The sequence below is a fragment of the Perca flavescens genome, chromosome 9 (assembly GCF_004354835.1).
Source record: "Perca flavescens isolate YP-PL-M2 chromosome 9, PFLA_1.0, whole genome shotgun sequence".
Lineage (NCBI taxonomy): Eukaryota > Metazoa > Chordata > Actinopteri > Perciformes > Percidae > Perca > Perca flavescens.
This window is the reverse complement of record NC_041339.1, coordinates 24,754,819-24,780,080: the sequence shown is the minus strand read 5'-3', so window position 1 is coordinate 24,780,080 and position 25,262 is coordinate 24,754,819. Positions and strand designations below refer to the sequence as shown.

Below are 25,262 nucleotides of genomic sequence, written 5' to 3'. Positions count from 1 at the left end.
ATCTGGGCTCCATCTGCCCAGCTGCTGGTGTTTAAAGCAGACAGAGACACAGGAGAGGAGACTTCAAAGGCTCTGCACAGCCTTTGGAAGAATTCTGGCCTGAGGAGGATATTGTTTATAAAACAGGGGGCAAGGGAGTTGGGCAGTTATATAAAAAGTGAACAGAAACATTATTTGTCATGACTTTTCTCATCCTTTCATCTCTCACATTTATATTGAGTCCAGCAGCTAGCCAACTAGTTTATCTAGACTTTTTTTTTTTAACAGGACAAGTTTAACAAAGGTTAGGCTGACTAGCAAACATTGCTAACATAGCTAACGTAGCTCATGTAGGGGAGCGTATCTATGTTCCTAGCGTCCTATGTTCCCCTGCTCTCCTCTTAATATGACACATTCAGGAGACCTTTCATGGGTTTCATGTTCTCAGCAATGCTTTTTCCTCTAGGTCAAATGTTCAATGTATGTTTCCCTGGGTCAGTTATGTTGAAATCACCCACCTATAGCTTTTAGCCTACTCATTGAAACCTACACCCTCAAATGTGCCAGCTAGACAGTTTTCTTGACTTCTTGACTAGACATTGATATGTCCACAGTGACTGAATGGATTTTTACCATAAAAACTGCATTTGAAAGTCCAGCTTCCTTTGTTCTTTTGCAGTTCAAACTGCAGAGATAGCCCTTACCAATCTCTTACAACGATGACCCTGGGTACATAGGGATGACCCCTCATGTAGCTAACTTACGTAACATAGTTAAGGTAAAATGTCGTGATTTTTAGTTCTTATTAAAATGAAGACAATACAAATTATAGTTCTTCTTAAGACTATGAACTATGAATTATTTTTTGTATTTAAAGCCTGAGATTGCTCTGTGCGAACTTAACGTGCGAAGCCATGCTCATTACACCGTGATGTACGCGCAAGAATCACTGTCAACCCGCACGGGGACTGCCGTTATTCAGACAGCTATATAGTCATATCCATGTGTGTGTATGTGTGTGTGTTCTTGTGTGCCTTGCTGTGTGTGCATGTGTTAAATGTGGATGTACGCCCTCTATCCATGTTGCTGAAATACATGCCAAAATAGATCGGATGAAAGGCATTGCCACAGCGATAGTTGTATTTGTATTTTGGTGTTAGGAGAGATAACGGACTATTTAGCTGTCAGAATAAGAGGCCGTCTGACCTACGGCATGGCAGCTCAGCTGCATGTCACTTTATATTCTTTATATAACTTTATACAGCGACTTACCATGCTACATGCTGGATAAAGCGAAAGTCACTTTCCTTGCCTTCTTGCCCACAAACTCAGCAATAAAGCCTTTTTAGTCCAGCGTTTGCAAAATCGGTCGTGCCCTTGTGTAGCTGACATTGTTTCTCCCGTCTCCTTCCTCGCTCGCACTCTCGCAGGATGCCCTAACGTAACCATGGTAACGGCGTAACATCATAAATGAAAAACATATTTTTGATTTCATGAGAAACTGGAATTTCATTTGAGATCACATCTAGTTGAGAACAGGCATAGAAAATATTGAATGTAAAAAAAAAGAAAAGGCCAGCGCGAGGCCAGCCCGAACCCAGCGCGAGGCCAGCGCGAGGCCAGCGCGAAGCCCCCAGAGACGCGAGGCCCTGTGCGGTCGCACAGTTGGCACAACCCATGCAACGGTTCTGCATGCAAGACTATGTTATATTTGCCTATATTTTATTGTGTTTTAGTAATTCATACTTCGCTTGTCATTATTTCTGTATCAATTCTACTTTTATTTATTATTTATCTGGTAATTTCCTTCTGCAAGCACTTTGTAACTTGTTTTTGAAAGGTGCTATAAATAAAGTTAATATTAGCATTGGCTGTAGGATAGCACATGTACCATTAACTTTAAAAGGAGTGCAAACATTTTCCTGGAAATTAAAATGCATTGCAAAGAGTGATATTTATATGGACATTGATAGGGACAGATGTATGGTGGGGGGGGGCGGCTCAAGGGTTGCAGTGGTATCACTGAAATAACTCTGCTGAATTTGCGCTACACCAGCAATGCAAATCAGTTTCAATTACAAAATAATCCAACAATGCTGGCATAATTTGATATCTGCATACATCCTTGTCCTTTATTTAATACTGCCACAGACAGATATGACACCGCTCGCAAAGTGCCCTGAATATTTTGATTAATTCACTTAAAAACCACAGCGTAATCAAACATCTAAACAGACAGCACCTCCTGGCTTGATTTAGTCTGACCTTTCAGCTGAGAGTGGAGAGAGAAGAAGGTGGCTGGCTGATCAACCAGGAATGCAGGTTGGGTCTTCGCGGCTATATCTTAGCCACACACAGTTTTTGGGGCAAACCTAAAAGTGGGGTTTGTGTGCATGTTTCCTCGACTACAGTAGATGGCACCTTAGATCTAGGTGTGAAGAACTGATATTCAAATACTTTCACTGAACCCATTTTATTGTGACACACTTATTTCACTGATCTACTTAAAGTGGATTCACTACATTAGTACAGGACCTGTTAAACACTGGTTTGATCCAGTTGCTTTATTTTGCATTTTTCCTAACTGTTACAACTTTCTGTTCACTTTTCTAATGGACATTGTTCCCATCCACAGTACTATTGAATCATCAGTCACGTGAGGCCGGAGGGTCTCTCTTTTGAATTTCCTCTCCTGAAGTTTTTCAAATTCTTCCTACGCTACGCTACATTTCTTATAGGGGAGTTTACCTTGAACTGGGTCATGAACCATCACTGTAATGCCCTAGAGACACTGTATGTGAAACTGGGACTTAACAAACGTGACTTAACATAGAAAAGGACAGTTCTCCGGTTGGAAGAGCTCCAACTGCTGCCGACTGATAGAGACACGCACGGTTTCTGCTGAGGATCTGGGGTTCCCAGTGGCCACATTATCACCCTCCCTCAGGCACATTCCAGCAGCCTCCACCCACCTGCCCAAAATAAACTGTACAGCCTTAACCCCTTCCTCCCCACCCAGTGTGATTGAACCTTCACACGATTTAACACCAGAACACATGAAAGTAAGTAAGTGTAAGTTATAGTAAGAGTAAGTTATAGGGTTTTACAATGCTGGTCAAAATGATAATCAAATTTTTTTTTTTTCACTCAGACTTGAGATCACGACTTTCTCCCATGGTTCTTAAAAACATAATCTTCTGAAGTGAAAAAAATAGTATAAGAAATGATCTCTCATTACATTCGATCTTACATCCTTTTGTCATTTTATCTTATTTTAGTCATTATCGTTATCTTTTACATGGCTAGTGCGCTTATTGTAGCGACCAGTGCTTTTATTGCTCAGCTGACCCCTGATCTTGTCATATAGATTTTATTGTAACGTTGACTCTGTGTTAACCTACACAAGACGATAAAACTGTAAACTTGAATTCATATGCAACTGCATAGCATGCTAAATTAATGAATAACCAACCACATATCTTGTGTGTTCTTTAAAATACCTTTGAACTAATGTTTTAGAGAAAGATACAAAATGATGACTGAAATGCGCACCTCACCTATAGCCAGATGTAGGCTATCCTATGCCCCAAACACTGAGGCTTATTCTGTGATTAAGGGGTGCTGCTTTTACAATGTTTGATTTGATTACAGTCTTTAGTCACACACTTTCATTATAAAAATGGATGAAGAGCCATGTCTTTGGCTAACTTAAGTCAAGTCTGTTTTAGACTATGAGAAGTTGTCGGGTGTCGCAATGAACTGTATAAAGCTCCAATTATGGGTATTTGTGTGGTCGGGTGAGGGGGTTTAAGGGTGAAGTTTTCCTAGCCTTGATAGTTTCATCATATTGATCTTTTTGGTGATGTTTTTAGGCGGCTGCACATTTGCTTGCGTGCAGTCCAAGTAAGTTATGACATTTTGCTTTGAGCTTGTATGACTCACCACACTACCACATATATCCCAATATAATTTCAACATTCTGCATTTCTTAATCTCCTTATCAAGTTTGCACTGAAAATGCATTCAAAAACAGTTTTCTGTGGATTTAACTTGTGTCCTTTTCACGTGTCAAGAAGAAACCACAAATGGTGGTTTCAGAAGAAAAAGAAGAAGCAGAAGAGAAATGGTGCCCACTAAATATAAATTAAGGCTGAAATCACTGAGTTTGATTTGCATTGGGTTAGAATTATCAGGGGACAGACTGTCTTCGTCATAACAGGTTGGCCATTTTTGCTTTACACAGCACATTTACAGAGCATTGTAATAAGAGGCTAAAGCTGCAATCATTACTAATCACTGTAATCATCCAGGGGCCAAATGGGTCCTGTGTGAATAATGTGCAAGACTAAAATCATCCTGGATTCACAATATTATAAACTATCAGCAGTAAAGAGGGTGAGAGCCACAACTCCCTGCAAACAGATGTGACCGATGTTGCTTTATTCCCTATATCATGTTAAAATGCAGGTTTTAAATGACAGCATGCAGTTTGGTCTTCCCCTCTGCTCTGTCCCCCTATAGTAGGAGGAGTACAACGTTTTGTAGGCTTGACATAGGTTTTAATCAACAATGGATTGTGTAACACTATCTTAACAGCCAATATATGGCTGTTTTGATTATATAACCGACAGCGACACTGACATGTCATGATAAAAATGTTCTGTGTTTCCTACCTGACGCATGAAAAACAACATATGAGGCTTTACTGAGGGAGGGGTGGACTATTCAGAGAAGCAGAGTGTAGGTTTTAGAGTAGCTATATTCCATACATTGTAATTACAAGAAATAGACCTTAAATTACAGAATATATGGTTAGGTTTAAAAATGAAGTACATGTTTGGGTTGAAGCTTGTTTACCTCAAACATACTGAAGGCAACAATATGAAAATGTTCTCCTAAACAAGTTTTCTCTTTTAAAAGAGTTTAGTAAAAAAAAAAAAAAAAAGGTCTGCTACTTACTACATACTGTCAAACATGTTTTACGGCTTGAGATATTGCTACAGGCCATGAGTGTGTTTGAATTTCAATAGTGGCTTCTATAAGGTCATATAACTGCCGTTCCATAAAATGGTGGCTCGGTAATATGCCACACTTTATTTCCCAGTAAAGTAGCCTTAGTTTTTAGTTTTTCCGGCAAGTTTAAAAGGTTCATTAATATTGATGCAAATTATCATTATCATTATTATTATTATTATTATTATTATAACGTTGTCAGAAAAGGTCATTCTTTTTCTCAAAGGCTTGTATCCCACTATACCAAAAGTAACAATTTCCCCAAAATGGAGCATTGTTATCACATTTCATTCTGTACTAATGCTGAGTGGCAATCTAATTTTTTAGAATTGTCCTTGCACACTACGAGATGGCGTCACTTTGTGGGACAAATATGGCAGAAAATGCAAAGAAATTAAGGAAAAGTTTTTTACATTTTTACATCGTCTCGCAGTCTTTTTCTATCAGCAGCAGCCCTCCAACTAAACTTAGCTGTTGACAGACTTAAATCTCTTCATGTAAACTCTTATTCCACAGGGGCCTCCCTCATAATATCCAGCCCACTAGCATGTTTACAGTAAACGCCACCATGGTAAAGCTGTTAAAATGCACTAAACTCCCCCCCTACCCTCTCTCTGCCCTCAGCTTCTTTGCCTCAGCAAGCAGTCCTATTAAATTCACTCTTAGGCCGCAGTTTTAAGTAAATTTCAAGTCTTACCTAGCACTAAGCTGATTGTTTTACACCAGAACCTTTAACAGATGTAACGTGTCAAAATGTCAGGTGGCAAGGACAAACCTAAAAGCCTCAGCTTAGAGTTTATCAACATTTGGCTGGTGGATGGTGTTAATTTCCCACCCTGACTCAGATTACTTCAGCTGGGAAAGTGACATGATATGAAGGATGTGAAGGCCAGATGTGGCTCACTGGTCAACAACTAACAGTTTAGATTTATGTAGATGCTCAGTGTGCTACAGCAGCTGACTTCAAGATATTTTAAGAATTTAGCTGATATGGTTCTCCACGCTGATAACATGACTGCAAGAGTCAAAGCTGCAGACTTTGCCGTGCCTGAATCTCCATTAGCAATTTTCATTTACATGTAATTGTACATTTAGAAGAACACACCAAGCAGAGGAGCAGGAGGTATACGAAGAAATACAAAGACATCCTACCTGTCTGAACTGCTCCTCGTAGGTCCACTCGCCGTGGTCCTGCCCGCCCAGATGGCTGTGCGTGGCGTGGGGAGGCAGAATGGCTACGCGGGTCTCCTGGTCGACACTGGGACGGGCCTTCAGTAGCTGGGAGTGGGGGTGGAGTTGACGGTGGGGCAGCAGGAAGATGCCCTTCCCGGGAGCCACTGTGTCATGCCCGGTCGACAGACCCTCCTCCGCCAGGTCGTCGTCAAAGTCTTCTTCCATCTCGCCTTCAAAGTCTTCCTCGTCCCATTTCTGTTTGCTGTGTGCATTTAAAAAAAAAAAAAAAAAGAATATTGTTAAAACGCACCAATGAAGGGAACCACTGGAACAGACTGCATGTTTTCAGAGCAACTTGACCACAGAAATTTACTACTCACATCTGCTCCTCCTCATCTGACCCCATCATGTCCTTGTAATGCTCCTCCCCGTCTTCATTATCATCCTCATCACCTTCGTCCTCGCCGCCGCTGCTGCGATCTGACATAGGGCTGTCCGTCACCCTCTGCAGCCCGGCCGCTGCGGCACGCATGGCAGCCAGTGCTGCCATTTGGGCCTGCTCTGCCTCAGGGGCCGGGCTCCCCATCGGCTCATCCCCTCCACCAACAATTGTGCGGACCTGATTGTGTTGGGTGGCGGCCTGCTGCTGTAGCTGCTGCTCCATAAGCAGCTTGGCCCTCTGCTGCCTGTGCAGGTTCTCCATGACAGCCTGCAGCTTCATCTCCGGGGAAAGCTGCACGGCGTTCAGCTGCCTTCCTTCCCCTCCCTCCCCCACTGAAGGCGCACCAGTCCGAGACCAGTCGGGGGACGATGGTCGATCCTTCTGCCCAGGAATAGCGATTGCCAACCGTGTCTGTGGTAAAGCAGCTAGCAGCTGGCTGGAGGTTTGTAGGTTATGGTTATGGAGTGGAAAGAAGGAGGAGGGGGGGTCAGTTAGAGTTCTGAGAAAGGTTGGCTGCAGTTCTGGAGACAGAGGCCTCTCTCTTGTCTCAATGGTTTTTCCTGCAGTCGTGGGGAAACCAAAGCCGGCAGCAGAGCTGAGTTGTACAGCATTCAGTGAGGCACAAGTAGCGGAAGCGAAGGTAGGAAGACAAGAGTATGTTGACAGACTACAAAGACCTGAGGGAGAGAAAGAATAACAGAGTGTCAGACTGCTGTTTCCCCACTGTCTGTTAACATCAGTACCTTCAGTTGAAGCTTTTTGTTGTGGCAGCGCAAAAACAGTTTAACAACGTTTCCCAAAGCATCTGATGTGTCTCTATTTTTAAAACTTTCCATTTGTTGGCCTTTCACTAAAGTGGACATCATCTCTCGCGCCTTTGATTTGATTCCGTTCGGATAAAACTACAGTCTTATTTTGTGTATCTATAATTTTGTTTTGCAAACCCCTATTAAATAAAAGGGAAAAGTCCAACATATTATTTGAGAAACTTGATCAATTACTTTTAGATTTAAGAGCCTGACTGAAGTTTTGTAAAACCTTTGTGAGTTGCAGAATAGTGAAAAAAGAACAGTGAAGACTACAGAGCCGCCCTGTCAAACTCAAATCATGACTTAAGTAAAATGTGATAGAGAAGAAAATACCCAATTTCACACACAAAAATGCTCATTTCAGTCTGAAGTCCATGTGTAGCATAAATACGCAGTCCCTAAATTGTCAGTTGTGCTGCATGTGCAGGATTACTCACACAAACAGATTAGACAAGCCGCTCACACAGCAGGACAGTGTTTTAGCCTCAACAGTAAGAGGAAGTGAAATCATAGAAAGAACTGTCACGTTCTTCACCTGGTTGGCTCAAAGCTAAGAATAATTCAGTCCACCACTCAACGCTGTCTCACCTACATTGTCTCAAGTTTGTGACAACACACACAATTAATATTCAGAGGTGTGCCTTTGCTCAGGTATGACTGGTGGGTTTTCCCCTCATTAAAAGGTTGTATTGGAAGTGTAGAGACACTGTGGGGAGTTTTTTTTGCCACTACTGTAGGCGGTAATGCTTCTCCTACATACCTGTTCCCAAAAGTGCTTAGACATGCAAAGCAGTGTCTGTTAAAAGCAAAGAGCTTCAACATTCTGGTATCAATAATGTCTGTTCCCTTTAGTCAACTGTTATAACACAACAGTGATCCCACAATAGCCCAGAGTGATACTGGAGGGAGAGTAATTGTCTGTCCTGCCCACTCTCTGTTTACTCAGAAAGTGTTCACAATGTTAAGAAGTCTGGGTTTGTGGCTCAGATCAGCCACGCAGAGATAAGAACTGAACACCAAGTCAACAGCATGTGGGGAAATTAATTTCAAGTGCAGGTGCTGGATATGCTGAAGTGCCAGTAATGACAGGAGGCAGCACCACTCATCTCAGCTACGCTGACTAATACATGACCAGACAGACCTGCCACCACCTGCCCTGATCGTGTACTTTCAGAAACTGTTGATTTTGCATTGCACTTTTATACTGAGTACACTCTGGATGAAAGTGTGAATGAGTTACAGTTACATTTGAATTGTTAAAAAAAAAACTCAGGAGCAGCACAACTCATTTCAAATAACGTGAAGAAGGTTCAGGAGACCTTGATGAATCACACAGAAGCATTTAATGAACACTCAATTGAGGAGACAATTAAGCAGGCAGTACAGTACAATCACGATGTGTTATTGTGCAGTGCCGTCCCAACTCTCTGAGGTCCTGTGCCTGTTCCTGATGCTTATATCCCTAGCCCCAACTATCAAGTATGTGATATCTCAAGATATCGATGGCGCCAAAGAAAAGCTGGTCACCTTGAGCATAGTTCTGGGATGCATGAGAACCTACATCTGGCCCTGTTACACGGCTTCCACTGACCTCCAAAAGGAGTCCTGAAACAAAACATTCCCTTATCAGGCAGGTGTCTACATAGGCTCCCTGATTGAGACAGGGAGGCAAGGACAGAACAGGTTTGGATATCAGTATTCTCGCTTTGCCAGACCAACTACCAAAGCGTGCTGAAGGAGGGTCTGGCTACTCAATATAGCACTCGGGATGGGAATGGAATCAGTATTGTCATGGGCGGCGCTAAGCTCCGGACAGAGCCGCTGCAAAATAGTTGTGTGAGAGAAAACTCAGACTGGACAAATAGGCTAGTGAGCTGTTTACCCTGCAGAGATCTGAGAAGCAGTCAAAAATAGCTCTCATTAATCCACCAAATTTAAAATTCCAACACAAAGAAAGCGGAAGGAAACGGAAAATACAAGCATCCGGCGGAATTTCCTGTGGCACCGGAGCAATCCTGGAAGTGTAACGTCAGATATTTTGGTTTTAGGTTGCTCAAAGACAAAACATTGCACAGATATTCAGTACCACTTGTGATATACTGTTAAAGTATAATGTGATAAGACTCCACCAAAAGGTTCTTTCTTCCCTTGTTCTATCACACGTCTTTCATATGTCATTTTGTCCATGTTTTGTCTTTTTTTTGCACTGATAGCTCATATTTGTCATTATAATAAATAAGCATCATAAAGACATTAAAAATGAAAAGGCATTTAGTGTTTCCACCACATTCTTTATTAATGTCAGTGCAAAAAGCCTCTAAAACAGCATTATCAGACTCATGCAACCCTATAAAACTTGCCTCAAGTGGAACAAGGTTTCACAAATTATTTTTGAGTCAGCAGCTCCTTGAGGCAAAATGGAGACCACACCACATGGGGAAACTCTGGGACACCAGTTACTTCTATATAAATTTCGGCGTGATAACTTGGTCTAAAAAGTAGCCACCACAGCAATCCTTGGCCACATTACACCTCATTATCACACTGCAATGAGGATATAACCAGAAGGGATACTTTTGTCTTGGAAGGCTATAGGGAAAGAGGGTTGTTTTTTTCCTGCATGTAGCTCACTGGAATTACACAGAAAGTCATACCAGCATTTCATGGGTATGGTAGTGTAATTACCGTTTAGGCACATTCTCAACCCCAGAGAAGGATAAACAGTAGATTTGTATGTAAAGTCCAAGGTCTCTCCATAGGCTGAGTGAAATTAAGTCCTGTTTCTATTTACAGGAAAATTTACTGTTTTCCATATCTTATATTTACATAGAATACAGGACGAGAAGAGAGACAACACCCACAATCATCCTGTTTATCACTACTGTTACTCTGTAAGCAGACATTTCAGCCGAGACGTTGTTACAGTTAGAGATCCACAGGTCTGACTCGAGATTTGTCAACAGTTGATACAGAACCACAGCATGCACATAAAGAAATATTTCAGTCACCCTGTACTATATGTTAGAGAAATGTTGCGCAAGGAAACAAGAGCTATGTAACTTGTGTTTCTTAAGAGGGTGAAGGAAATGACAACTGACGGAGCAGATGCAGCGAGGCAGCCAACAGATATTCACTATTGATTAATTACATTCTATAGGCGATAGAGGCACAACTGAACGCCAGCAGTTGTCAGATGGAGAATAGCACCAGTGTAAGTAGGGTTTAAACATCTCACCTAACTGTTTAACGGAGACAACTTGTCTCTGTTCTACTTACTGACACATAAAGGGCTCAGAGTGGAAATTAATATATCTCTCTCTCTCTCTCTCTGTCCTATAGGTAATTTTAAAGACAGAAGTGATAACAACAAAGCTGTTCTGTTGACTCTTCCTGTGCAGGGGGAAGCAGAAGTGGTCGCTTTGTTTCATGCTACTGTTCATCACAAGCATCACGATTTCCTACATGCTAGATTGTGCACATTACATTGCACCACAACACATGCCCCCCAAACACACTTCCCCAAATGAAAAGGCAGGTTTGATGCTTATAAAACATTTTATATATGACAGCAATAATCAACAAGAATAGATGAAAACACAGAGCAAGATGAACTGTAAAGAAGACTATGAGCCAAAGACAGAGAAGTCAAATGTTTTCTACATGTGTGCATAGATACTGATTTACACCAAAAAAAACTACAATGCTTTAGGAAGAAGGAAAAGCTATGATAACCCTTATTGGGTGCAACTCTGCTGTGCAACATGTGTGGTGGTTTCCCTTGGTATCTCATTCTCACACATGAATAACCAGACCTTGGCTAGAGTGATAAGGCATTTAATATCTAAAACAACTCAGCACAAAAACTAAGCAGTCTCAGTGGTCCAGGGATGAATCCCCTTAAAAAAACCCTGCTGAGTGCGCCCGGATAGCTCAGTTGGTAGAGCGGGTGCTCATATATAGAGGTTTACTCCTTGACGCAGCGGGCCTGGGTTCGACTCCGACCTGTGGCCCTTTGCTGCATGTCATTCCCCCCCTCTCTCTCCCCTTTCATGTCTTCAGCTGTCCTGTCAAAATAAAGGCCGAAAATGCTAAAAAAAAATATATATATATACCTTCTCATCAATCAACACTGCACTTAGGGTAATTTGTTTTACCTTATCAATGCCTTGGAACAGTGACCTGCTATTATATGAAAATCCTGATTTGTTGAAAAACATAGATAATGAATTATGAGTAAGTTACTAATCAAAATACTTTGGAAACTTAATTACAGAAACCAACTTGCTTCATGGTTCTTGATCCATCACTTTGCCATGTCTGAGTAGCTGTGGTCAAAGACCATTTGCCAGTTAAGGAAATACTTAGCAGACTAATAGAGGATTTCCTCCACAATGTTATTGCCAGACCTAAATGCAAACTTCTAAATGCAATAGCCTGCCTCCAAATCAATACGACTACTTGGCATCTTGTGTTAACCAAAGACCAAAGGGCAAATGTATATCCTGCTGTGATGGCTGACATATGGGTATTCTTTAGGGCGGTTTTAGTGAGTGTGAAGACAACTCTTCATGCAAAACGATTAGATGACATAAAGCAATGTTTGATTTAAAGTGTCCCCTATGTGACTGTCATTAACTGCTCCAACTCAATGCTGCCTGCTTGTGTGTTTGCTGTCTGACATGTCTCTCTCTCACTCTCATGGTTTCTTTCCCTTCATTTACATTTTAAGACTTATATTTGCATTTCACGACAGACTTTGCGGGGACAGTAGGGTAGAAAGGTGAACTTGAACTGGGAGAATCAGATTCAAGCATCCACCCTTTTTGCAGCACTGTCTTTGAGGAATAACCTAAAGCCCAACCAGCCTTCAGGACTCCTGCTCTGTACACAACAGTGACCTCTGACCTCTTGGAGAGGGCATGTGGGGCAAGAGGACAAGCTATTCAACCTCAGGAGATATAAAGATGATCTAAAAGCTTGCAATTAAAAGCTTTATACAGTATAAAAGACAGTTGACAATACGACCATTAGGGCTCATTTAACACCTTGACTGGCTAGGAAAAGGAAGGCTGGTATAGATGGCAGGGCACCCCGTGTGGGGGCAGGGTGGACAGACACGGGACATAAACTTTAACAGTTGGCTTAGAAACGACGACAGCTAATGGGTTAATCCTGTTCTTTTTTTTCTCCAAAACCCTCATTCGAGTGGTAGAAGATTGCAAGATCTGAGCAAACAGTACAGAGTGATAAGAGCGAGAGCTAATGGTCTAATTCCAATGAGATAAAGAGACCCACACCGCCTTACATGCACATGTATAGGCACATATTTACATATAAGACTGGCTGCTGGCATAGACACGTAGCCTGTCGAATGTACTCTAAAAAGAGCACCAAAGTCTTCTAATACCACAATCCTTTGTACGGTGAATGTGCAGGAATTCATCTTTGTGTCTTTTTGATTCATGGTCATGGCTGTAGCCAGCTATGAGGTCACAGAGGTCCGGATCTTGGTAATTATTTCCTAAAAAACCCACTATATCTCCGCATCTGAATGACGTAAAACTGCTTGAAACTGACAGCTATCTGTGCGGGAGAGACTGACCGGGCCACAGCGCCTGAGCAGTGTGTGCGTCGCAGAACTTTTTGCTTTTCATTTTGGCGCCCATGTTAGCGCAGCCACACAGCCCATGTAAGCAACGCAGCTCCCGTAAGCAACGCAGCTCCCGTAAGCAACGCAGCTCCCGTAAGCAACGCAGCTCCCGTAAGCAACGCAGCCCAAGTACGACGCACAAACATCTCACTTACACACACACACACACACACACACACACACACACACACACACACACAGAGAAGAAGAGTGAGAGTAAATCGTGGTGGAAGAAGTACTCGGTTCTTTTAGTCTACTTAAGTAAAAGTAACCTACTAATACATTGATGTAAAAATACTTCATTACAGATTCGTTAAAGACCTGAATTCAAAATGTTACTAAAGTAAAAAGTACAGAGTAAATTGTGCAGCTTTAATAAAAGCATTTTTGCCAACAGGTCCCTCTAAACATATTTAAATATACTGTAGATTATGAGTTGAGATTATGTGTGTATTGTATAGCTTGGGTTTTGTTTGTAGGTGTCATGGTGGTATGAATTCTGCTTGTCCAGAAACGCAGTAATTAGGCTCCAATAAAAGAAGAAATTCTGGACCTCAATGATTTCCTAACCCTGGCTACAGCCCTGCACATGGTGCTTGCAACATATGTGCTACAAGCTAGTTTTAAAGTTCTCATAGAGCAACACAGACATTAACGCCAGGGTATTTTCCTCAGTAGGTAGTTTTGTTTTCATGTGCCAGTGCAGATGCATATCTCGCATTTCAACATTTGAAATAAAAGTTCATTTCCTTTTATGTACTGAAAGAAAGAAAAAACATTGTCTGTTAAAGAGGTGAGGTTATTTTGAGATTAACTGGGTGTGAGACTTAAAACTGGCTATTAAAATGAACATCTCTCTGTTCTGCTTGACTGGAAAATCTGAGGGACTGTGATTCTTAAAGTGGTAATCCACATTGTTGTTTTGTCTCTATCTCTGGTGATATAAGCGCTCTTACTGGTGTTTTCAGCTCTTCGCTTCCTAAAGATCACATGTAATATATGTGAGTGGTAAGATACAGTATGTCCTTGGAATTTCTGTTGATGTACTTGTTGGCAGGTTTTATCATCACTCAGCACATGCATGTACCGTTTGTCAGTGTGTACTATACTGCTATGTTAGTAGAAAAACAGGCTTTGTAATGATGTTATCAACACATATATGATACTTCTGTTGGTTTCTGAGCAACGTGGCCCCAGAAAGCCTCTTTTTTTTAATACCAACTTTTGAATGTCTTCCAATCCTGACACCTGAACATATCAGTGTAATGCATCACAATGCAAGACACACTACTTAACTGTAAAAAGATTAGGAGTGGGACAAAACATCAGCACAGCAATATATCATTGTCCTTCTTCGTGTGATAAGATAATTGATACACTGGTGCCAAATATTGATATATTAATTAATAAAATAGGCGCTCTAAATAGATTTCCCTGCTCCCAGTGTCGCTACTTCAAGGCTCCTCGAGGTGGGTTCAACACATGAATGAGGGAAACTTGAACATAAGTTAACTAGCCGAAGAAGAAGAGGTTTTCAACAGGATGGCGGGCAGCACTTTGAGGAAAAAAACTGATGCCCCAGCCACGTTTAAGTCCAAAGTCTGGACCCTTAGATGCTCTATAGTTCTATAATTTTAATTTACAGACTGAAAAACTTGTGCTGCAGAATTGTGCTGTTTTCTTAAAGTCTGGACTTGCAGTGAATAAAGAGAGCACCTAACCTTTTCACAGGCATTTTGTATCCATAGTTGTAGTCATAGGCCGACATCATGATTTATCAGTATAGGATTGTAAATTGATTATGTCAGAATTGCTGTATTGTGATATTATCTGTATCGTGAGGTACCCTGTGATGAAAATGATCATACCTACAAAGTTAGTTGAAAAACTTCAAATCAAATTTAAATTTGCCACAATGCACTTCAGAGGGTTTTTATCTTTTAAGATTGTCTTTGTTTTGTTCTTAACTCCCTACATGTTGTGTGACAGTAGAATAAAAAAGGTACTGAAGACCTTAGTGGAAAAAGATGCAACCACAGCTCTCTTACTTCAAAGGCTTTATGCGTTTAAGTTCTGTTTACACATGTGTTTACATATGTACCTTTTTAAATAACAGGGAAATAAAAGTTATCTTAACAGGCAAATTTTTTCCAAGAAGAGGCTGCTAGGAGTATATTATATAAAATAAATGAGTACCATGTGTCCAATGCTATGTTGTGCACCTGGTAAAAACATTCAATCAACATCAAGATCTCACTTGATCTCTCATCTAAAAAACTAAATGCTTCTTAAATTTAAACAGTGGTGAATAGAATTGAATTAAGCCTTCACAGTCTGGGGAAACAAATAAATATAAAATAATTATAGTTGCAACATACACATATATACGTATGCAGTATATAAAACATTTACTGCATAAATTGCGTGCTAATATTATTTAATTCCCATGCAACAGTATTTTATATCAAACTATCTTATTTTGATAATTCATGTTGATAGATTACTTTTATAGAAAGTGTTTTTAAATAGTGTTTTAATAAGCATTTTTAAATATTTTTTTGTTAATAGCGTTAACTCTCCATATACAGTAAACACTGGTTAGCATTGAATATAACAGAAGTTAAATAGTGACTGCGCAGGGAGCCAAACAGTAACTATTCATCATCCTTTCTACATAAAAAAGGGGAAAAAAGCATAAAAACAAGAAGTCGGTCAGTGGTGCTGGTCTTGATTATGTGTCCCTCTCTCACATTCCTTGCAGTATTACCTTGCAAGGCAATAACACAGGCTCCATTGAGCCCCACTGCACCAACAACAAGATCATTGAGGAAGTGTCGCGCAGGCTCGTCACGCACTTTCCACTGACCTCTTTCAGCGAGCCAAGGCAACACAGCCAGACAAATCTGATTAGCCCCCGCTATGCCATAAATTAAGTGGGCATATAGCAAAAATAATACAGTGATCCACTTCTCAGCAGTGAAATATGTGGCTATCTATCAAGCAACAGGATTCAGCTGTGCAAGCAAGTGAGGCTGAGAGTGATTTGTAGCATCTGATGTCACAGCATGTATGAAGAATAAATGTAAAAAGTCTGGATTTAAGTGTTTTCCTACTTGGAAATGAATGATGGAAATTATGGAAAGAGGACTCTCTTTGTGTCGGTGCATATGGTACATAACCTTGCAGGGAAATCCACATGTATTTATTTGTCTGATGCTCTTCTCTTTAACACTTTACACAGAGTGCAACATTAGAAAATGCTCCATTTCTTCTACTAATGAAATTACTAGCAAGCAACATAAATGACCAATGTCTTAGGGGCTTTTCCACTCTGAAAGTGGCACACCGGAAGAAACACTTACGGTATTAAAAACTAAAATGAACTATTGGATATTGGCACTTACTTTATACTTAAAGACAGGACAGCCCACAGGTAAAATGTACAAAACATTTGAACTCTGCTATATGGAAGGACTTCCTCTAACCGCAGAAAAGTCCTCAGACACATAGTTAAAATGGGAAAAAAAAGTTTCTGCTGACTCAGCTGAAATGTCTGCTGGTATTTATGTCATTGTCTGCCTGCCGCCTCACTGGTGGATATTGACCTCGCTATGTTACAGCTTCACGTGGAGACTGTAGAGCATAATCATGACGGCTCTGGTGGAGAAACACCGGCCCTTCTAAAGGGAAACAGGGTATAGTTACATCTGTTTGTCTTGTGTCTGACTCTGTTCTGGTTGAATTGTTAAATAATATTCCATTTATTTCTTCTTGCACTCCAATCAACACTTTTCTGACACAATTTGAAAAAAACAAAGTTTGTTAATGATAGAGTTGTGTGCAGGGCTATTGTACTGGATTGCATTAGTTTTGTACATCTGTCACTGTATATTCTATCCTTTATTACTCAATCTTATAGCTTCCTGTAATTAGTCAGTTTGACCAGAATACCATGTGATGATTGTACAGGGAAACTACTAAACACTGCTTTAATGCAACTCTAATACCGCTACAACTTTATATAAATGACTTGTTTAAAAAATGTCTCTGGCTTTCTGTGAGCTGCAGAAACAAAGCCACCAAGTCAAATTCCTCATGTGAGCAGACTTACTTTTCCATAAAAGCTGGGATTCAGGAGACAGAGTGCATGTCGCTGCTTGCAGAGTTCAATGCATAATGCTATTGTAACTCTAGACTGACGTTTTGATGATAGTTCCTCTAGTGCGGGGGAGGTGTGTTGGGGGTTTGCATTTTCATTGAATGGCATGAGCGTCCCAAACTGGATTAACATGTTGGTTTATATGGTGACTGTGCAGTCACGTCACTGCATTGTGATCTTTAACAATCAAGTCTTTTGTCAGCAGAGAGGCAATGGATGAGTGTAAATCTTAGATAAAGAGCTCTGTTCATTGTAGGCTACATGGAGACATCCAGAACAGAAACTGTCACTTCTGTGCTAAATGTGGATTAGTTTAATGCAGCCTGCAATCTGTCTAATAAAAACTCACGAGGGATGTGTATCATTTGGCATGGATCGGATTAAATTAGATTTTGATTGCCTGGGCAGGCTGCCAGCCTTAGCTGACGCAAATATGAAATACAAACGCTTCTGGTTTGATGGACATGTCAGCATGTTGCAGCTGCGTGCTGGTATCCAGGCAGAGAAGTACCAGGATAGATCGCGGACAGCCGGTGAATTAAAACACAACTACAACTGTACTAGCAGCTCTGTTCAGGAACTGCAGGGCATCCCAAAAGCTCAGACCCTTCCTTATAGTATGCTCCTTGGCTGCGTCACCGTCAGCCCTGCTGGGATTCCCCCATGGCTCCGGCCCAGGCAGTAAAGTAACTACTGATTTTCTTCCTGCATTTTTTTGGCAGGATAACCAAGTTAAAGCCCCACGTGCCGCACAGGCCTTTTAGAAATGTAGCTTTTGGCAACGGAACAGCTGAAAGCCAGCCAAGCCAAGCTGCTTCCCATTTCTTTAATGGCAGGGAGACTTGTGGTGTGCAGACAGCAGACATTCACTGTGATACAATTCACGCCATTTACAAGTGGGTTATTACTGAAACATTCAGCTGACACAATGTGTGCCCACACCCTTAAACCTTGTAGGGAAATTTGAATGCAGTGACAACATAAAAGCCATCTTACCACTTTGATAATAAGACAACAAACAAACGTCAAACCTGTTTTTCTGGTCTGTGCATGTTTGTCTGTCAGTGATTTACAGCCACTAACCAGTTTAGTGGCCAACAGCCAGTGACTGCCGCTCACTCAGACATGATGTTCAGAGGCTAACTGAGCAGGCTATTTGTATATTACACTTGCTGCTTCCAAATGTTCTTCAAATACCCTCGGGCTGAGATCAGGCGTGTGTGCTGACAGGAAGCTGAGTGGATTTCTGCTTGTAAACGTTTTAATAATGTTTATAATAATAACGGCGCTGCCAGCTTTGCATTTTGATATGTACACTTAACACACTCAAACTGAGGTGTGAATCTACAAACATCATCACAACTCTGGATCGAGATGGGAAGGTAATGACTAATACACAGACCTTTATGTGAACCTGAGCTTAGTTTCAACAGGAGATCACATCAAACACTTGATTAGAGGAGAGGCCACAAGGACCAATTTACATGTCAAGGGAAGGAACACTACGGAAACCAAAAACATCAAAACAACAAGCAATGCGTTTTAGCTATGGCAAGTCTGACATCAAGCTGACATTGGACAATGAAAGTGCACCACTGACATGATGGTAATTTCTCACTAACTGGAAACACATTCTAGAAAGCAACAAATGAAAATCAAAATCAGGGCTGCAACTAGCGCTGAACGATCTTGGGGGAAAATAAATCTAATTGCGATTTTTATGCCAGATATTTCGATTACGATTCGATTTGCAATTTAAAAAAAAGTTAGAAAAAAGCTAAAGTTCAATATTCACTGTGTATCAGATAAAACGTCATGGAGCATTATAACATGAGAGGCCATCAAAACTGCTTTATATTCTTATGCAAGGATGAGAACATATGTATGTATGAATTACCAGCAATAAGTGATTTTATTTTCATATGCATGGAACATTAATCAGTCAAACACAGAACATTTATCACAAAAGCTAAAGTTATAATAATAAAAAACAATTCCGATAAAAAAATCTGTACTTTCCTGTAAACTGAAATTTCTGATATGCCTCAGTTCAATAGCACCTTCTACAATCAATTTAAATAAAGTAATACAACATAAATGAAAAATCCATTGAAAATAGCACATCTCTGTAAACAATCTGTGATAACGTTATTCCAGCATTTATCTTATGAAATAACAGTAGTAGTAATAATAATAATAATAATAATAATAATAATAATAATAATAAAAAGAGGAATAAAAAATGGTAAACCAAATGTTACACCAAATTCAACTAAATATTGCACAGTCGATTATTCGTGGTCTTTACAATTAGCTAATTGCAGTCTTTCAAATCGGGATTTCGATTTGAAAACAATAAATCGTTCAGCCTTAGCTGCAACTACTAATCATTTCCATTATTTATTTATCTTTCAATTATTTTGAGTGCTTATATTATGCTTTTTTCCCTTTCCTTTATTGTGTTATATATCTTTTTGTGCATGTTATAGGTTAACAAAGTGAAAAAGTCCACCCCAAAGGGACTTACCATCTCCAACAGAAAACACTTCACAAACTGCTCCAAACTAAGATGTCAGAAAATAGTGCAAAACGCCCATCAAAATGTTCAGATTTCTTGTTCCAGCTGACCAATCATCAAAGATATTCAATTAACAATGTTATGAAACAGAGGAAAGCATCAAATCCTCACACTGGAAAAGCTGGAGCCAGCGTGTGTCGGGCATTTTTTCTTAATAAATGATTGATGATGATCAATTATTTAGTTAGTATATATTACTTAGTTAATATAGCTTTCAGTTTGGTTTTCTGATGACCAACTGTTTCAGCACTGCATTAAGTTTATATACGTTTAATCTTTTTAAAACAAAATATTTGATTTTATTAAAGCAGTGGTTCCCAACCTGGGGTCCGGGCACCCCAGGGGGGGCGGCAAAGATCACAGGGGGGGCGCGAGTCTTTATCTGGTTTGAGGTTGAGGTAAAAAAAAAATATTTGCACGTTAAACAAATTATGATAATACACTAGAATATATAATGTATACAAAAGTCTGTATAAAAACTATATATTCTGTTGTATCCTCGTTTTTCCTGCTGCCGCGGCATCACTATTTTATGAATGAAAGATGGTGGAGAAACGTAACAGTGCTGATAACTGCTCTGTGTCAAAAAAGAAAGTAAGGCTCTATTTCCAGAGTTACCTCAACTTCGGTTTTGGGGGAGGGGGGGGGCTCGGCTTTTCTTAGGCATGAGTAGGGGGGGCGCCAAGGAAAAAAGGTTGGGAACCACTGTATTAAAGCACCTTATTGTTTAGTTTCTTTCTAGTAATGTGTCAACTGTTACAGAGGCCTCTCCTCCATGACAAGAACATTTTTCTTGAGGCAATACTTTAGATATTGAAATAGTTACAAAAGTCTAAAACAATAAAAATTGACAATTTAAAATGTTTGCAAGATGACCAAGTGGTAGACGTTCATTTCCATACGCTGTAACAGACTAATAACTTTAGAAACCTGCATTAATGCAACTTTTAAGCACGGAAAGACACAATAATCAAGCTATAACGTCATAGTTTAATAAGCAAAATCCTACAATATGTTAAACCACAATATCAGTACTATATTGATATATCACCATGTCAAGGTCTGCACCTTTTTCAACCCCTCTCTTTGATGGCAAATTACAGTTTCTACAAAAATACAACACATCTGTCAGTTCTTCAAATCAAGAGCAACTACTTGCGTCTTTATGTAATCCTGGTTTCATAACAATAAGTGTTACTTATTAGGGCCAGCCTGTATTATGCAAAAGAAAGGGTAGGCCTTTTTAAGACCTGAACTTGATCACTGGCCATACGTTTCTAATCCACAACGTAATTCCAATTACAACATTAACACCCTCCTCCACCAGCTCGCCGCAGCAGTACTTCTCTCCATTGGAAACCTTGGTGCACTGTGCAGTTGGCCAGTGTCGGCCACAGAATACCATATGGCAGATTGGACCAAACTGATTAGTGCACCAATTTCTGGACAAGCCTCTATGGTGTTTGGAGGATGGTGGGGTGCAGGGTGTGATAAGGGCCTGAACATCTCTCTTAAGAATTTCAGTGCTTAATAGTCACATTGGGAAGATGCAGGTATCACAATTTACCATCTCTTGATTGTCAAGGACAACTTTAAGAAGTCACATGGAGGACATTTAGCATAGGAGAGCGACTTGCCTGCTGAAATACATTTTTAGAGTCAAATTTTAATAAAATCACACAAGCAAATGAGTGGCTAGAAAGATAAGCAACAAGGTGCAGTAAAACCTGACCAGTATTCGACCAATGGCTGGTGTGAAAATCCGCTTTTCTCTATTAAAATCTAAAAGTAAACTTCCTCTTCATCTTGCTCCTGTCGTCCTGCTTTCTGGTTCAGGTTTTAAGGTTTCAAAATGTCATCTACCCATCAATTTGTGATGTCACAGTTAACAGAAAATATGTCATCAAGCCAAGGACATTTCATAACCGTGTTTCTGTCAAGTCAGTTTCACAGCAGAATGAAACATATGGGGCAATTTCTTGTATTCTTTCAATAAAACTGATGAGTTGTTTTTACAAATCTAGACAATCTAGACAAATTACTATAGTAGCATTTAAAACCAAACCAGGTTCCTGTGCATGCGCTCCCCCACACCAACTTAAGAAACAAACTATAACACCAACCACAAAAAAAGTCAGTTTTGGTTGTGGCTGAGGTTCTTCAGCCTGGCATAACCAACCAGACTCTCCTGAAAAATACAGTAACAGCTCTTTTTGAATCCACTTGAGATGACAAGTTTACTGCCCCCTTCTCATATCCACCGACGTCATACAGAGGGATACAGTACATTTTCCCACCGCCCTGCTGTAGTACTGAAGGCAGCTCATTGTGTCCATATCACTCCCCTGACATGTTGGACTTGTCTTGATCTCAGCCACTAACAGATGCTAACAGACTCTTTTATCAACCTACTCCACCTTTGTTATATTATGCACTTCCACAGAAATACCAACAAGTTAAGGGGTTTTGCCCTAGAGAGACACAGCTTGAAGACTGTTGTGAAATTATATCGGTTGGATATTAAAATGAGATAGGTCTGCACCTGTGTTAATTAGTGCTCAACTGATACGTTTCTTTCAATGGACGATGCTGATATTTAGACAACAGGGCGGCCAATATCATTTTTTTTTTGTTGTTGTTGCATTTGATAAAATACAACCCTTTAATACGAATAACAAAGAGACACAACATTGCTGAACGTAAATTAATTTTTTTTTAACCCTGTTTTTGTCTGCATTATCTCTGTTTAGTCTGTGTTTAGCACTAGGCTATAACTTGCAGCATAGTTTTGAAAACGCAAAGGAAAAACAACTTCTTCAAAACGTTCCGTTATTGTGTGGACGGCCCGTAAAAGGATTCACAGTTACACTTGCTTACTGTACCAAAACCATCCCAAATGACAAATCTGATAAATGTTTTACTGGATAGGAGTATGTGATTGTTGGGGCTGGGGGACGCTGTAGTTTTTCGAGCCCTGTAAGCTAGTTTAGCTGGTTGACGGCTTGTTACTGCGACGCTGACGTCTGTCCGTAGAATGGAGACATTGATACAAGGGGGAACACTAACTTCATTCTACAGAAGACACACTCAGGCTACATCTACACTACTACGTTTTCATTTTTAAGGCGTTGTTTTGAGGCAAAAACAATTTCCGTTCGCAAAAGAGTTTTAGCTCCAGTATCAGAACTAATCTACATTCATATTAACAAGACTGACAATGTATGTCACATGACCATTCACACTGGGCATTCCTATATGCAATTGTCAACAGAAAGCAGATTGTCTGATGTTACTCTGCGGTTGAAAAACATGGAAGAATAAATTGAAAATACTTTGGAGAAAGAACAACAATGGCAAAAAGTAAGACCAAGGATTTACTTGCTTGGACTGATGACGAGGTGAAACTGTTATTGAAAGGTATGTGAGCCTATACCAAAAAGTTATAAGTAAACATCATGCATTCAATATTTAAGTAGAGAATTAGCATCAAAATATACCAAAGGGGGCTACATTTTAACAAATGTATATAATGCTGGGTTGTCTAATCTATAATACAGCATAGCAACTCGTTTGTTAATTATATTTTGTATTACTAATCTGAATCTAGAAACAAATACATAATGGAGTAAAACGTACAATAATTCCTCCAGAATTGTAGTAGCAGTAAAGTACAAGTTCAAAATTGTACTCAAGTAACGTTACAGTGAGTAACAGTAGACTACTTCACACCACTGCTCTGCCACTCTGTTTTTGGTATGAGTAGCAAAACGACCTAGAAAGCAGCTTCAGATCCATTCATAAAGCCACCTTAAGCTCTGAATCACGCTACTGTCTCTGCTTTGACCCCCAACATGACATATCAGACTAAACCTTCTTTAAAGGCTCATTTGTAGACCCTGTCACATGCACTGGCTTTTATATTCAACTGTGCAGTATGATGTACTGATGATCACGTTAGTGTATGTTTTGTGGCGTTGTGAAACTAAAAATGGTGGGTTAAAATTGTAGAGGACGTGCAAGCAATTTTGCCCACAAATATTTAGCAGCAAACATATGAACAGTTGTGGGTTATCCGTTATTGGCGTCTAGCTAAAGCACCGGATAATACTGGCAATAATCAGCTATAGTAATATTAACTGAAATAGCGAGCGATATTGTGCTTTTACATTTGTGATAGTATTTTGGTGACATAACATACAAATAGTGATATAAAATCAAGCTAACAGTCCAAATCCGAACGTTAGCCGTTAGTAATGGTACAGTTTAACACTTGTAACTGACAGTAACGTTAAATACGACCCCTGCTAGCTTATAACATGTGCACTTTTATTATGTTATTCTCTATATTCGGTAAAACTCGGTGTTACCGCCGAAAAATCTGGTATTAAAATAAAACACCTCTTCCGTTAGATTTTTTTTTTTCAAGAAATGGTGCCATTAACGTTACACTCAACGTAGGTTGAATTAGCTACGTTTGTTGGCTGACATTTGGCAGGTGAGTCCGTCCGCTAACGCTGCCTAAGCAATAACGTACACTATAATTGATCAGGCGATTTGATAACATCATTGATTAAAAAAACAAACAAACAAACGCTGCGTCCTGTAAGTGACGATTAAAACAGAAGCAGCAAAAAAAAGGAAGCCACACAAACGTAAATTATTCATAAGACTTTGTAGGCATAAAAAGGCAAACGAAAATTAAAGAGAAACGTTAACTTACCACATGGGCTTCCGTTCGGGTTTCACACTCTTTGATACCGGAAGAAACATTCCTGTTTTCCCCGTCTCTAAATCCAGTCTTCCCCTTCGATTACGCACAGAGAAAAACGCACCAAAAAGAGGAAGAGGAGAAGTGGTTGGTGTGTTTATCAGCTAGAAATAAAGAGGTTTCATGTGACTGCATGATATCCACGCATACGGCTTTTGCGTGTAATTGTGTTTTCAGACTTAGAGTGTCGGTTTGAGAACCCGCAACGTTCAGTCAGACAGCCGGAGAGAGAGAGGCGTGGAGAGACTCTCCGGCCTGCACAGTCAGATCATTGGTTGACAAACAGTAATCAGATGCAAATTCCTAACCTCTGAATCAGCAGGGGCCAGCCCCCCACATACACCCCCACCCCCCGGTGCAGGGGATGTCGGTAAATGCATGGGTGTGAATTATAAAGTGGGCTGGGAGTGGAGCAAAAAGGTGGAGAGACATGTACTATGAGAGGCTCCACAACAGATGAACCCTTCACCTGGTTCCCAACAAGTGTGTCACAGTAGGGTATAAATCTTGGTGGTCTCAAGATTATTAAGGCAATTAGAAAGAAAAATAACTTTCACAATTTTAGAGCTGAAACGATTAACGTTAGTTGATATAATAGTCAAAAAATAACCTGCCACTGATAAGTCATTTTTCAAGCAAATACGCCAATTAATCTGTGTTTCCAGTTCCTCAATTGTGATGATTGGTCAGA

At 40.2% G+C, this 25,262-nt stretch overlaps 1 protein-coding gene across 1 annotated transcript in view; it reads right to left on the bottom strand.

Annotated features, from left to right (window-relative positions):
* arid3a (AT-rich interactive domain 3A) overlaps nt 1-24,835 on the bottom strand; it is a 60,540-nt gene extending 35,705 nt beyond the window's left edge. Inside the window, exons 1-3 of the mRNA XM_028587854.1 lie at nt 24,524-24,835; nt 6,546-7,284; nt 6,145-6,427 (exon numbers count right to left, since the gene is read on the bottom strand). Of these exons, the coding sequence (XP_028443655.1) occupies nt 6,145-6,427; nt 6,546-6,886 (624 nt within the window). The 5' untranslated portion in view covers nt 6,887-7,284; nt 24,524-24,835. The remainder of the gene's footprint in view (nt 1-6,144; nt 6,428-6,545; nt 7,285-24,523) is intronic.
* Nucleotides 24,836-25,262: the final 427 nt, after the last annotated feature.